The following is a 13962-nucleotide window of genomic DNA, read 5'->3' on the forward strand; positions in this document are numbered from 1 at the left end:
GCTTGCACGCCAAAGCACATTCATGTGGTTGCATTGTTTATTTTGGTTATCTGGCTCACACAAGTAATGAGAATAAGAGAATAAATATAAAACATCATTAGCTTATTGAGGCCCAAAATGCTCATTCAGGCAGCCATCGTCGAGTTTGACGGGCCCCATGTTGAAATAACAGTAGTCGGAGCACGCTTTATGGCTCTGTTAGCAGTATGCACTGAAAATCGCAGTCATGTCATAGCCAGTGCAGCTGCAATACCAGTAGTCAACACGAAACTGACAGCCACTGTTAGCAGCTTGCACGCCAAAGCACATTCATGGGGTTACATTGTTTATTTTGGCTATCTGGCTCACACAAGTAATGAGAATAAATATAAAGCATCATTAGTTTATTGAGGCCCAAAATGCTCATTCAGGCAGCCATCGTCGAGTTTGACGGGCCCCATGTTGAAATAACAGTAGTCAGAGCACGCTTTATGGCTCTGTTAGCAGTATGCACTGAAAATCGCAGTCATGTCATAGCCAGTGCAGCTGCGATACCAGTAGTCAACACGAAACTGACAGCCACTGTTAGCAGCTTGCACGCCAAAGCACATTCATGTGGTTGCATTGTTTATTTTGGTTATCTGGCTCACACAAGTAATGAGAATAAAAGAATAAATATAAAACATCATTAGCTTATTGAGGCCCAAAATGCTCATTCAGGCAGCCATCGTCGAGTTTGTCAGGCCTCATGTTGAAATAACAGTAGTCAGAGCACGCTTTATGGCTCTGTTAGCAGTATGCACTGAAAAGCGCAGCCGTTTCATAGCCAATTTTTAATTTATTTATCTGACTCTGGCATTAACGCGAATGCAAGCACAATTATTAACGTGAATAACTTTGCTAGCATTTTTTTTTTGTCATATTTACGTACCGGAAAAATGCTCAGCAAGGTTGAACGTGTTTTAGTGAGTCACTTTGTTCATTACAAGCCGTAGGCAAAATGACGGCCAGATTCAGACAGTGATATTGGTGAGGTGATAAATGGCGAAAGCTGAAAAAGCTCTCACAGCACTGCTTTGCTGGACTCCATTCACTAGAAAACTGCATTTGTAATGATGAAAGCGTCAAGACAGGAAATGATAATCCAGTGCACAATGTTATGTGTACCTCCACATGTGACGGGCAGCGAAACCATCTATTTATTAAGACTGAATGCAACATCGCAAGATGCTGTTGCACAATATGGCAGCCTTCCATGTGCACTCCTGGCGAGCTGCCGTATGCACTGATGCATAAACTTATTAACAGGGGTAAGAGACGAAGTTATTGCGCAAGCCACGTGATGCTTTTAACATTTTGTATCTGTCAATGTTTCTGTCGTCACAGGTGATAGAAGTTTCTTTAGTGCAAGTTGGTTAATCACGTTGCGACAACAGCACAAGAAGCAAGGTCAGAATAGTAGGAGAAAACACAGCAAGATGGCAGACTGAGGAGGCAAGGTAGACAAGAATGTAAGGATTTAATGACATCGAAGAGGCCAGCCCTGCTATTCACAGGACTTGGTGCTTTGAATGAGACGAGTTAATGAAATTGTAAAGGAAGAGGTGATGCAGCATGCTTACAAGAACAAACACAAAAATAAAAGGACACAAATAGGAATAATAAGCACATACACGCACAGAAGCACTCACATATTCACACACATGCACACAAACGCGAGCGCGAAAACTAAGATCTAAAATGTAAAAAAAGGGGAAAATAACAAATATAAACAAACACGCAAGAAAACATGCACACACATTTAATGCAGACGCGAGTAGAGGTATTAGGAGTCAGTTCACAAGCAGCTGTGCCTACTTTGTCGTACTTTTATTTGATGTACGTAACGGCTCTGTTGCCTTCACTGTCTTGGAATTGTTTTAGTAGCAACATATCATAACAATCGAAAAGCAGCGCAAAGATGTGTTGTGGGAAAGCAAGTCCAGCGCTGGCAGCACAACTGATGTGCGATTGTGTCACAGCAGGCATTCTACAGCTGGCGCGTGCAGTGAGTGAAGAATTCTAAGCCATACAGAGACGCGAATTCATGCCAAGCTCCCTTGTAAAGGCACCAGTGTATCGGTCATAATTTTATATTAGTACTAAGGCTGACATTAAGGAAACAAACACTGCTCCCACACGCCTGGCCGTTAATAATCCAATGACATTCGCTCAAGCAGCGCGTGTTAGTCACTGATTGTTAGCACTGGTGGAAAGTGATCAATCGACGGTGCTACACAACACTCGAACGACGCCCTGCTAGACGCTCGGCTATCTTATCATACTGCTGCCAACGATCGATCGTTTGCGCGCTGAGCTGGCAGCAACAAATCTTTGCGTTGGAGGTTGCTTCCGCAAATCTTTTCGATTGAGGAACTCGTAGGTTGGTTTCATCCGCGCACGCTTTTCTCATTTATCCTGAGAATGGTTTTGCTCCATCACTTCGCCACGTCCGACGTGAAACGCAGGGGCACAGTACACTAACACACCCGCCGCTCACAGTAGGTACCAGACTTTGGCAAATTCTCCTCGTCGTAAATTCACTTAGGAGCAAAACAAAACACCATAGAACAAACACGCACGATGTTTGTTTGCAGCGGTGTGCCGCTGCGGGATCCTGTTTCCAGACGAAGCGCAGCGCAGTCACCGATGTTCGCTGTAACCTTTTTTCGTCGCCTCACGGCTCAGAACAAACGCACGCGGCACAAGTTGTGCATCGTAAGCTTGCAATAATATTTCCGATATGACAGACGCCCACAAACAATTCGAATTCACTCTGACGAAGGGAGACGCACACGGCTGACGCGACTCGGCCCAGTTCGAAGCGAGGGCGGCCATGTTAGGCATGTTCTCCGTCGGCGGGGTCACCGGCCGTCCGGCTCATGACGTCACCTGAGGTGCGCGCCTATTGGCGGAGGCTCGTGTGCATCCGCCTTTGAGGGGCAAATGCCGCTGCCTTCTTAAGTTGTACCCGACTATTGTACACTGTAGTCTAGTCTAGTCTAAATATTTTTAAGGCGTAAGCCTTACTTGCTCCACTGAGTGAAAACCCACCTCTCTCTCTCTCTCTCTCTCTCTCTCTCTCTCTGTGTGTGTGTGTGTGTGTGTGTGTGTGTGTGTGTGTGTGTGTGTGTGTGTGTGTGTGTGTGTGTGTGTGTGTGTGTGTGTGTGTGTGTGTGTGTGTGTGTGTGTGTGTGTGTGTGTGTGTGTGTGTGTGTGTGTGTGTGTGTGTGTGTGTGTGTGTGTGTGTGTGTGTGTGTGTGTGTGTGTGTGTGTGTGTGTGTGTGTGTGTGTGTGTGTGTGTGTGTGTGTGTGTGTGTGTGTGTGTGTGTGTGTGTGTGTGTGTGTGTGTGTGTGTGTGTGTGTGTGTGTGTGTGTGTGTGTGTGTGTGTGTGTGTGTGTGTGTGTGTGTGTGTGTGTGTGTGTGTGTGTGTGTGTGTGTGTGTGTGTGTGTGTGTGTGTGTGTGTGTGTGTGTGTGTGTGTGTGTGTGTGTGTGTGTGTGTGTGTGTGTGTGTGTGTGTGTGTGTGTGTGTGTGTGTGTGTGTGTGTGTGTGAGAGAGAGAGAGAGAGAGAGAGAGAGAGAGATGAGGGGGCTCTCCTCCGAAAGCGTGCTCACCCCCCCCCCCCAACCCCGGGCATCGCTTTATACAGTATTGTGCGTTTTCATCGCTGACACTTTCAAAAATTTCCCCGCCTCAACCGCTGGCTCGTTTGCGGTGAAACTGCACACACAGAGCTTGCGTATTATGGTAACTTTTGTATCGTAGCAAGTTTGACAATGGTACTAACTTAGTTCAGGCGTCACGACTAGGCCGACTAGGCTTTCCGCTGCCGAAAACAGATGGCGCCACTGCCTGTTCTCAGCGAAAAAGCGTCGTCTGCGGGTTTTGGCTCGCCGATCTCTCGTAGACGCTTACGTTTTCGCATCATGTGCGCCTGAGCTAAGTAAGTACCATTGTCAAACTTGCTACGATACAAAAGTTACCATAATACGCAAGCTCTGTGTGCAGTTTCAACGCAAATGAGCCAGCGGTTGAGGCGAAGAAATTTTTGAATGTGTCAGCGATAAAAACGCACAATACTGTACAACTGCCTCGGGCCCCTCCCGCAAAAAAAATTCTGGCTACGTGCCCGCGGTGTATGATTATTTTGGTATTATAACAGATTATTTTTTCGTGTTGTGCGTTTTGATGCTAATATATTTGTACATGTTCTTTCAGTGTTTATGAGTGTGCAGCTTTTATTTTTTATAACCTGCGTAGACTGCTGTTTTGTACTATGGCCCCTAGGCCTCGTCAAGTTGCTCAGTGCAACCTTTAGTTCAGGCATGGCCTCCTGTATTTTATCTGTGCCTGCCGGATCAAGGAGCGAACAAAGGGGACGCGCCGTCACTGCAGTTGCGCGGCGCCGCCACTCATCGTGGTGGGGGCGCCACTCACGTCGGGGTGCTACGCATGCAGTTTCAGCGGCGAATTGGTGGTCGCGCGCCGCTTGTGATGCAGGTTGCGCATTTTTCTGTGCATTTCCTGTGCAATTTATCGGCGTCCGCGAATAATTCATGTTCCAAACAGGATGCTTCTTGCCAGGAACGTGTGCTGAAGGGTGCATGCATGAATGTTCACAATAAACAGCACATGCTTAAGCAATCTACTTGCACTTCGCACATATAAAAAGCATCATTTTAGGTCCCCAAGCACTGCGTGCACGTCAGACAGAAAAATCAAACTTCTTTTTACGCCTAAGCAAAACAAGAAGCAAATTTATTCCCAGCATGGAAAGGAAACACAGTGAAACATCAGTTCACAACTTGACATATTTTCTTGACACTGGCTTCTGGAAGAAAGTTTTGTAGATGTCACTCTTGTCAGTGGCAGCAAAGGCATAGTTCACGAGTAGCGGCTTCATGAATCTTGAGCACACCAACTTAGCGACATCATGGTGGTGCTGGGTGTTGGGGCAGTGAAGAAGGCCAGACTTTGAAACAGCTGGTACAGCTGCATCTAAGAGCGTTTGTAGAGGTTTGTGAAGCGTTGGGCATTTTTGAAGTGCTGTCTGGACAAATATCCGCAGGGTCTCTAGGACATGAAGCAGGTTGTCTGAAGGGTACAACAATCCACCTCCGTCCTGGTGAAAAGTAAACATCTGAAGTGGCTGTTTAGTCAAAGGTTTGGTGACGATCGCACTGCAGCTATCACATTCAATACGCTTTTTAACTACACGGCAGAAGAACCGACAACTGAGCTAGTTGGTGCATCTTTAAGCCGTGGTAAAAACAGCGCAGCGACGACAGACACAGAGAAGACAGAAGAAGACGGACAAGCGCTGACTAACAACTAAAGTTTATTGGAAAAAACACAGGTATTAATACACTCCTAAAACAACCAGGGAACACGCCCCTCTTAACATCCTTCTAATCGTGCGAATCTAGATACTTAATCTCACATTCGTGAAGAAGCACTAACGGTGTGCTGACGCATGCATCACCATTCGCGTGGATGCGATACGCCTCACACAGTTCCCTTGTCAATTTATGTGGAAAATGTGTGAACACCCGTCTTCGTCAGCATCATACCTCGTTAAATGGCCCCCCATCGTCCAACCTTGCATTACATTTTAGAGATTGCCCCCTGAATAATATCCCAGGTTCCCCCGACAAAAAAATGTGCAACCCTCTTTTCCATGAGACAAAAGTTGTTTGCAGGCACAGGGATAAATTGACAAGGGAACTGTGTGAGGCGTATCGCATCCACGCGAATGGTGATGCATGCGTCAGCACACCGTCAGTGCTTCTTCACGAATTTGAGATTAAGTATCTAGATTCGCACGATTAGAAGGATGTTAAGAGGGGCGTGTTCCCTGGTTGTTTTAGGAGTGTATTAATACCTGTGTTTTTTTCAATAAACTTTAGTTGTTAGTCAGCGCTTGTCCGTCTTCTTCTGTCTTCTCTGTGTCTGTCGTCGCTGCGCTGTTTTTACCACGGCTTAACTACACGGGCAATATATCCACCAACATAAACCGTTGCTGACACTTGCAATGTTGCAAACTTTGCCACATTTGGCCGCCTGAGATCTTCTAGTACATTTACAGCTTGCTTTGGAAGCTCAGCTGAGCTCTTCGACACCTGTGGAGTTTCAAGTAAAACCCCCTTGGATGGTCCAGGCTCTTCAGCGCAAAGGACGTTACTGTCCTGCGACACAGCTGCGATGCCCGTCTTCAAAACTTTTTCGAGCCCCGAGATCGCAGAACGGACATCCAACTGGTCATTGCAACCGACCGACCGCCTGAGTGTCCCAAACAATGACTCGATGGGATCACTGCTAAACTTCCTTGTTAGCACAAAACCGAACTTTTCTCTCGTGAAAAGGAAGCGGACACAATGAACAGTGGAGTATGTCGTGAGCAGCAGCGCTTCATACGTTTCAGTCGTAAGGAATCCACGAGGAGATGATGTATTTCTCTTCAATTCCTCCATGTACAAGGGAAACGTAACCTCTAGCCACTCGAGGCGATCATCATCGGGGCTGTCGTAGTGCCTCACATCCGGAAAGCACTGCTGGACATGTTGCACGGTGTTACTTGTGTCATGCAAAATGAACCATCGATATACATTTTTCATAAAGGTTATTGTCGGTCCTGCAGCAGCAAAAGAAGGACGGCAGCTATGGCCTGCTTGCTTCACGAGAACTTCGAGTGCTGAAGTAACATCTGAAGAGAATACTTCCACTGCCCTCTTGACATTCATTTTCTCAATATTGTTTGGATAGACATGTTTCCTGCTCAATTTCCTTACTGGCTTGACCATCCATGCTTTCTGCATTTCATACAGTTTCTTTAGGTGGGATGAAGACACCTCACCAGCTTTGCCGAGGTCTCGTGACAGAAACTGGGACCGCACATTTTTCATTATGTGGCAGTAATCAAAGCTTAGGAAAAGTTCTCGGTCGGGATTGCATGGATGTTGAATTCTGTAGGTCAAAAACCCACCGCAGAGCTCTTTCATTGCACTTACGTTGACTTTATGATTATCTGTCACCAAGCGTACTACACGGAACCCTATTTCTTCTACTTCTTTCATTACATAGAGAAGCAACTTTGATAGCTGATAGCCACTTAGCCCTTTCGTAAAAAAGTATGAAACGGGAATCTTATAAGTAGTGCTGAGCCCATTTATGATAAAGCATAGCAAGGAGTTTGCCAAAACAAGCTCACTGTCAGGTGCACTTGCTATGCCCATGTCGACTTGACCGACAAAGCAATCTCGCTGCTTATTATACTGAAGCTTGGGCTTTATCCGCATCTCATCTACTATTAGTGAGCAGGTTCTAGATTGGGATGCATCCAGCTTTTCTAATTCAGCCTTCAGTCTTGCTTGCACTAGGTGGTTGACACCTGTCTCGCCCGAGCTGCTCCCAAGGTAATTCAGAAGGGTGCTTCTGCTAGGTAGCTTCAGTAGCATTTCCCTCCTTGTGTGCTCGTAAGCTTTTGTTGACAGGTGGCGTAGTACGATGCAGTGGCGCACTACGTCTTCAGTCCAAGTTGGTTTTTTTCGGCGAAAGTTCACAATTTGATCCAATAAAAACACAGCTGAAATATGCTTCTCTTCAGCCTGCTCCCGAATGTACTGCAGATCACCAAAATTGCAATCCTTTTTCATTTTTTCAAGCTCTGCTTTGTGCTGGTCAACTGTACGTCGAAGCTTTTCAACCTGCTTTTTCAGATCCCTTTCTCTGCGTTTCCATCTTGTTCTTTCAGTTGCAAGTAGGCTAGATACTCCAACATTCACTTGCGTTGCTTGGTGTGAAACCTTTGCATGTGTGCTATTTGAAGCCTCCTGTGGTTCTTTTTCATTTTCCGGTTTTGCCTGTTCATCTCTTTCTGGATAAGCCGACGGGCTGGCCTCTTGACAATTGTCCTCTGACATTTCTGCATCTGTGCCATCCTGCAACTTCTGCCGCTTTGTAGCCGGCTCAGGTTCCCTTTCTTTCGTTTTTGGAAACGCCCTTTTCTTGATGCTTTCTGCATTCCTTTCTTGAAACTGCCTTGGCTTCATGTATGAAGGGTATTCCGGAAACAAGGAGGGCACTACACCTTTTTTGAGACGGCGCCGCTTGCCCTCCGCAAAGTCGGTTTCCTTGAAGTGCCGGCTACATACTCTTGAATAATTCGAAGTAGTGTTCGGCACCCAGTTGTCCCTCCGTATGGCTTTCAACCACTGCTCCCGTAGCGCCATGTCCGCCGGAATCTCGTGGAAAGAGATGCCTGGAATCTTCCTTTTCCCATCTGAGCGGCAACGCGGCACACAGCAGTATGCCATCAAGTCCTGCAAGGCAGTGGTCAGCGGTTTAACAATGCGCTTCGATATTACAGTCGTATGCTTAAAAAGTTCAGTGCAACCACACAAATTCGTCGAGCGCGAGCGCAAAAACAAAACTAAGAGATGTCAGTCTGAGAAAATGCACCCACAAATATTCGAATTAAACACACAGTAAGCCACAGACAGATATAGGAGTTTATGCAGGCTACAAATAACATTATTGCTATCACAAAAAAAAATTCTTGGCTCACCGTTAGAAGGGAACAGGTGGTTCAGCATGCGTTGAGCGTCACCGATTTTCGGCCCCTAAAGAACGAAGTCAGCGTCTAAGCAGTGCTGTCACAACAACGAACGCCAGCAAGCTTTAGTTCTTTTGCACTTGCGCGCCAAAGAAACTGAATTTCCAGTGTACACGGATCAAAATACGCGCATATGCGACTGACCGACAGCGCGGTGCAGCCGCGGAAGACGAATGCAGACGAATACACGACCCCGACGTGACTAGCGCCACCACTCGTCATTCAGTAGCGTAACCAACCGAGGTGCGCCGACGGCCGCGGAGGGCGCATTCGGCAGGCACAGAAAAAATAGAGGAGGCTATGGTTCAGGAGACCATTCAGAGTTGTCTGTACGTTATCACTCTGAAAAGAAACTAAAGATAAACGAAAAACGAACAAAAAAAAACGAAGGTAGTGTGCAGATCTAAAGAGGTATGGCGGGGTCGTGGCGGCGGCTACGTAGAGCCATGCAGAGGTAGAATTGCCAGCTGCGTGGCATCGGGTTACATCACGCCGCAACAAGCGCGCTCGGAGGCTGCGTTTACACAGTGAGCGGGAGGGCTTAGGCCTTCCCATATGTAAGCAGTCTCAAGTGTCTCTGCCGGCTTTTTTTCTTTTTCAAGGTAGTGCAAGAGGACATGGATGGAGACACGCCAGATTTGGACAGAACTGGCGCTAGACTGGTGCCATTCCTGTCCACATTTGTCTTTCTGTGTCCATTCGTGTTACCTTTAAGCATTAAAAGCGTAAGACCACGACCAAGTGGAAATGAAGGAAATGGTGCAGAAACCACTACGCGGAATTGTCTACGAGGTGCAAGAGCATTCGGCATGATACTCACAACGCAACTCACTATGAACGGGAGGGACGCAATGGGAGTATCTCGTGATGTTCTTGTACATGCGTAAGCATGGTCTGACGCATGTAAACCATAGTCTATCGCACACGATACCAGACACTGAACTCTGAAAGCAGCTGGCATCAGTCCTGGAAGTGGATACTGTTGTTACAGCACACAGGCGCACCGTTGTCGAGCGGCTCCCTGTCCCTTTGCATATCGCACTACTTCTTTGCGCTTCGGTGGCTCTCCACGGTTGCATGGCGGCGTTTCCTTTCGAGGAGCTCCTCTGCTGTGGGTGGTGGTCGCTTGCGAGGTGGCAATCCAGTGGATGGGAATTACAAGTGCTGGCCTATTCAGACGGATTGTCCGTGGCGTTTAGGCGGGACTGTAGTGCGTATTTCCATATTAATTCCGCTGTTGGTGGCATAACCTGACTGCAGACGAAGGGTGCTACGTGCACGGTGGCGAGGACTACAGGGGCGTGGTGGCCGAGACTGTGTCGGGGCTGCCGTGCCAGCCCTGGACGCACCAGATCCTCTTCTCGCGCATCGCCGAGTACCCTGAGATCGTGGGCGGCCATAACTACTGCCGCAACCCCGGCGGCATGGAGAGCCAGCCTTGGTGCTTCACCTCGGGCGCAGTCGTCAAGAAGGAGATCTGCAACATCCCCAAGTGTGGTGAGTACAGCTTAATTAGCAGTTGACGATGCAGTGGTGAAACTGCTGTGCCAATTGAGCCAGAGTGCGCTCGTCCTGTGTGCTCCTTTTCTCTGCCCGGTTGTGGTGCGCTGTTTCTTCTTCTAATATGCTCAACAAGCCCAAACCACCACTTTGTTAAGATTGTACAGCAGCCTCACCACTGCACTGAACATCTTGAGAGCTATGAAAGGTGGCTAAACTCAAGTTTCAGTGCACAGCACTAGTCAGATGGACTTCTGTACTAACTTAGTGTGAAAAAAAACCTGAAAGGGACAAGAGTATAAACATCTGCAGTAAATATGTCAGGGATATACATGTCCCTCTTGAATCGATGTAATTCACTGAGCTACAGTACCTAGTGTATGTAGCAGCCACAAAGTTCACAGTGGGCTAATGTCGGCCATGCTCATATAGCTGGAAGAAGCATTCCAGCTCCACCAGTGATCTGTCTGAGAAGTGTACAAAATCAGTAAAGAAATCCTTCTTTCACATAGAAATCCTTCTTTCGCAGTGGACTACCTGTGGCTGTACATCCTGCTTCCTAGCATAGCCACATTGGCCCTCATAGGGCTCCTGCTGGGCATAGCATGCTTCCGGCGGCGCGCCAAGCCGTCTCCACCACCTTCGGCCAAAAGCCTGGCAGGGAAGGCTGCACTGCGGGGGCCTGCCCAACAGAACCTTGAGCTAGGGCGACTCCTGCCCCGTCCAACAAGGTGAGCTCTTTACAATTTCTTTGAGCCATTTAAGACGACATACTATGCGCTCTTTATCTTAGAGAATGTCGGAAGACTGTAAAGCATTTCATTGCCCATACCACGCAGGTTTTTTCTGCAATTAGCATCGAACCAGTGGAGGTATGCACATTCATTCAACCAAGCATAAAATGTTTAACGCAGTTTGTGCTTTGTAAATGAGTGATGTTATACTGGGAACCATGTAGATGTCCTCTGTCTAATAATGTAGTTGGGCTGCATGGATATTAGATTTGCAGCGTCAGTTCTGCTGAAATTATGTTGCTGCATTAATGCACTGGAAAGCTAGCTTAATTATGAACGGGTAAGCTTTTGAACGATCAACCTGCAATGGCTTGCTCCTGCATGCTAAATAGTGATTAGACAAGGAAAGAATTCAACAGGTCAACACATTATCATGTCTCATCTCAATGCAAGCAGCACTGTTTCTACATCAAGATCATCAGTTGCTGCAGTGATGATGTCATTGCCACTTAAAAATAAACCACTCAAAAATAAACACAAGCAAAACAAAAGCAGTCCTATACATTCCAAAAGGGAAGGAATTACCAGATATCTTGAGCGTATGATTAGGAACAGAAAAAGTTGAAATTGTGAACTCTGTGAAAGTACTCGGAGCGGTCTTTTCAAGGCACCTTACATGGAATGACCACATAGATTACTTGCATTCAAAAGTTGCATCAGCAGTTGGCGCCATCGCCCGAACAAGATACTTGCTGCCTTCTAAAATAAAACTCTTATTATATAACGCGCTTGTGCTACCGCTCTTACAGTACTGCAGCTTACTCTGGTCCACCACAGGGGTAACCAACTTATCCAAATTACACTTGTTGCAGAAAAGAGCATTACGGTATGTTGCGGGTGTGTCTTACCGTCATCCAACCAAAGAGCTTTTCTTGAAGTATAATGTCCTCTCTGTGTTCTCCTTTTTTGATTACAAGATAATCATAGCTTATAAATATTTCATAAAATCTAATGTAAGTATTGTTGTAAACCTTGCAGAATTAAAAGAAAATATCTGAGACCGACAAACCCGACACAAAGATAAATATCTTGTTTCAGTGCCTCGCACGTATTCATACACTCAATCATTATGCTACACTGTACCAAAACTACTGAATAAGTTGCATGCAACTGGATTCGATCCAGTATATGAGTCTAATCGCCGAATTTCTCTTTTTTGCCGTGAACAACTGTTGTGAACCTAGTGTTGCTTTGTATCTAGAATGTTATCTTGATGTATTCTAAGACTGTGTTTTTAGGATGTGTCTAATTTTATGTTTTTGTGCTTTACTGTGTGTCTTATTTTCATACGGACAAAAGTAATAATATGAAACTCTTCGATGTATAAAATAATGCAAACTGATCTTTCTCATAGCTGTTGCTCTGCCAATTATTGTAGGGGGCCAGGGCATTGTCAAGCTGTCTTTCACAGCTTTTAGTCCTGGCCCCTTTCTTTTCGACGAAAAGAAAAATAAACTTGGTTTGACTTGACTTGACCTGAATTTGTGAGGCACATATCTTTCTATGTCCTCAACATTGTCCCATCGTTGCTCACCAGGGCTCCTGAGGTACCAGCTGCACGAGTTCGCTTCCTTGAGGAGCTGGGCGAAGGAGCATTTGGCAAGGTGTACAGAGGAGAGATGCTGCCCGCCAAGCGTGACTGCAGTGCTCCTGTGCCTGTGGCGATAAAGACACTGAAGGTACAGTGATGCCTCGACATGTGGTCTCGTCTGAGCATTCTTGAAGTGCTGGAAAGACTTTTATAAGCACCAAAATTTTGTTTGTGTGTTTTCTTCTTTAAAATGATGAGGTAGACATTATTATACATGAATAACTCTATGATATTTGCCTAGAACCAGTAAATAATTTATAATTGATATTCTTCTTCTCACTGTTTCTTTTCATCAACCAAACCACGGCTGTGACATGTAGTTTAGGTCATGTGAGGCACGATAATATAACTGCTGATAAGCCATTTAATTGTCCTTCCAGCTCTTGGAGCAGGCTGGTTTAAGCGTTGAATATCTGCACATTAGACGATTCGTTTAAATGTCAACTGCCTAGAACAGGCACCCATGTTTGGGAGGCACGACTCGCCGCAAGGCTGAGTAACTGGGAGAAATTTTGTTTTTTATGACGAGACCTCTAAAGCGCATGGTCGACGTGGTGACAGTGCTTGGAGACTCCATGCGTGCTTGTCTTCGTAGATCTTATCTAATAATCCTGTTTGTGGCCCTCTTGAAACCTAATAATAATAATAATTGGTTTTTTGGGGAAAGGAAATGGCGCAGTATCTGTCTCATATATCTTTGGACACCTGGACCGCACCCACCCACCGCCGTAAGGGAAGGGATAAAGGAGGGAGTGAAAGAAGAAAGGAAGAATAGGTGCCGTAGTGGAGGGTTCCAGAATAATGGGCGCCTTAGCGTTCTTCCTCCATAAAAACGCAGCTGCCGCAGTCGGGTTCGAACCTGAGGCTGGTGTAAGTTTTTTCTTTTCCCAAGTACTTTTGTCGGTAAACTTCTATGTCTAACTGCATACTGCAGCCTCGTTCCCTGCTATACATATGTGCCTTTCATTTATGAGTTTGCAAAGTGGATCATGCGCTACAATCTTGATCGGTTATATTCGGTATAAATAATTTGGTAGCTAATACAAAACTGCACTTAACCCTTGAAAGGACACATTTTTTTTTAAAACTGGCACCAAAGTAACCGTGCTGCCAACTGTCAGCAAATAAAAAATTCTTTAGACGACCACTACTTGCCCTAGGCCACATAGTGCCAGAAAACTAAGTGCTATGTATGTGCTAGACACAGTGCCAGAAAACTAACAGCAAGCTGGCTCGTCATAAGCTAGAAATGACAGTTGGCTTATGTTGAGCTAGGCTCGTCCAAGTCTGCTAGAGTGTTACGACATCGCTAATCTTGTGCCTGTCCTTCACAAAACAACATTTTGCTCCTCTCCTTTTCTTTTCACTGCATTAGACGGTAGGTGAGAGGGAGAAGCAGTATTGGAACCCTCCTCGGCCTTGACAGTGGCCTTCATCAACATGAC

The 13962-nt window shown here is 46.1% G+C and overlaps 1 protein-coding gene across 2 annotated transcripts in view; it reads left to right on the forward strand.

Moving 5' to 3' along the window:
* The window catches only part of LOC144110660 (tyrosine-protein kinase transmembrane receptor Ror-like), a 268501-nt gene that overhangs the window by 244655 nt on the left and 9884 nt on the right, over positions 1-13962 (forward strand). For both annotated transcript variants that reach the window (XM_077643717.1, XM_077643718.1), the window contains 3 exons: positions 9893-10129; positions 10662-10863; positions 12464-12605. In XM_077643717.1, the coding sequence (XP_077499843.1) occupies positions 9893-10129; positions 10662-10863; positions 12464-12605 (581 nt within the window). The remainder of the gene's footprint in view (positions 1-9892; positions 10130-10661; positions 10864-12463; positions 12606-13962) is intronic.

The sequence above is a fragment of the Amblyomma americanum genome, chromosome 11 (genome assembly GCF_052857255.1).
Source record: "Amblyomma americanum isolate KBUSLIRL-KWMA chromosome 11, ASM5285725v1, whole genome shotgun sequence".
Classification (NCBI taxonomy): Eukaryota; Metazoa; Arthropoda; class Arachnida; order Ixodida; family Ixodidae; genus Amblyomma; species Amblyomma americanum.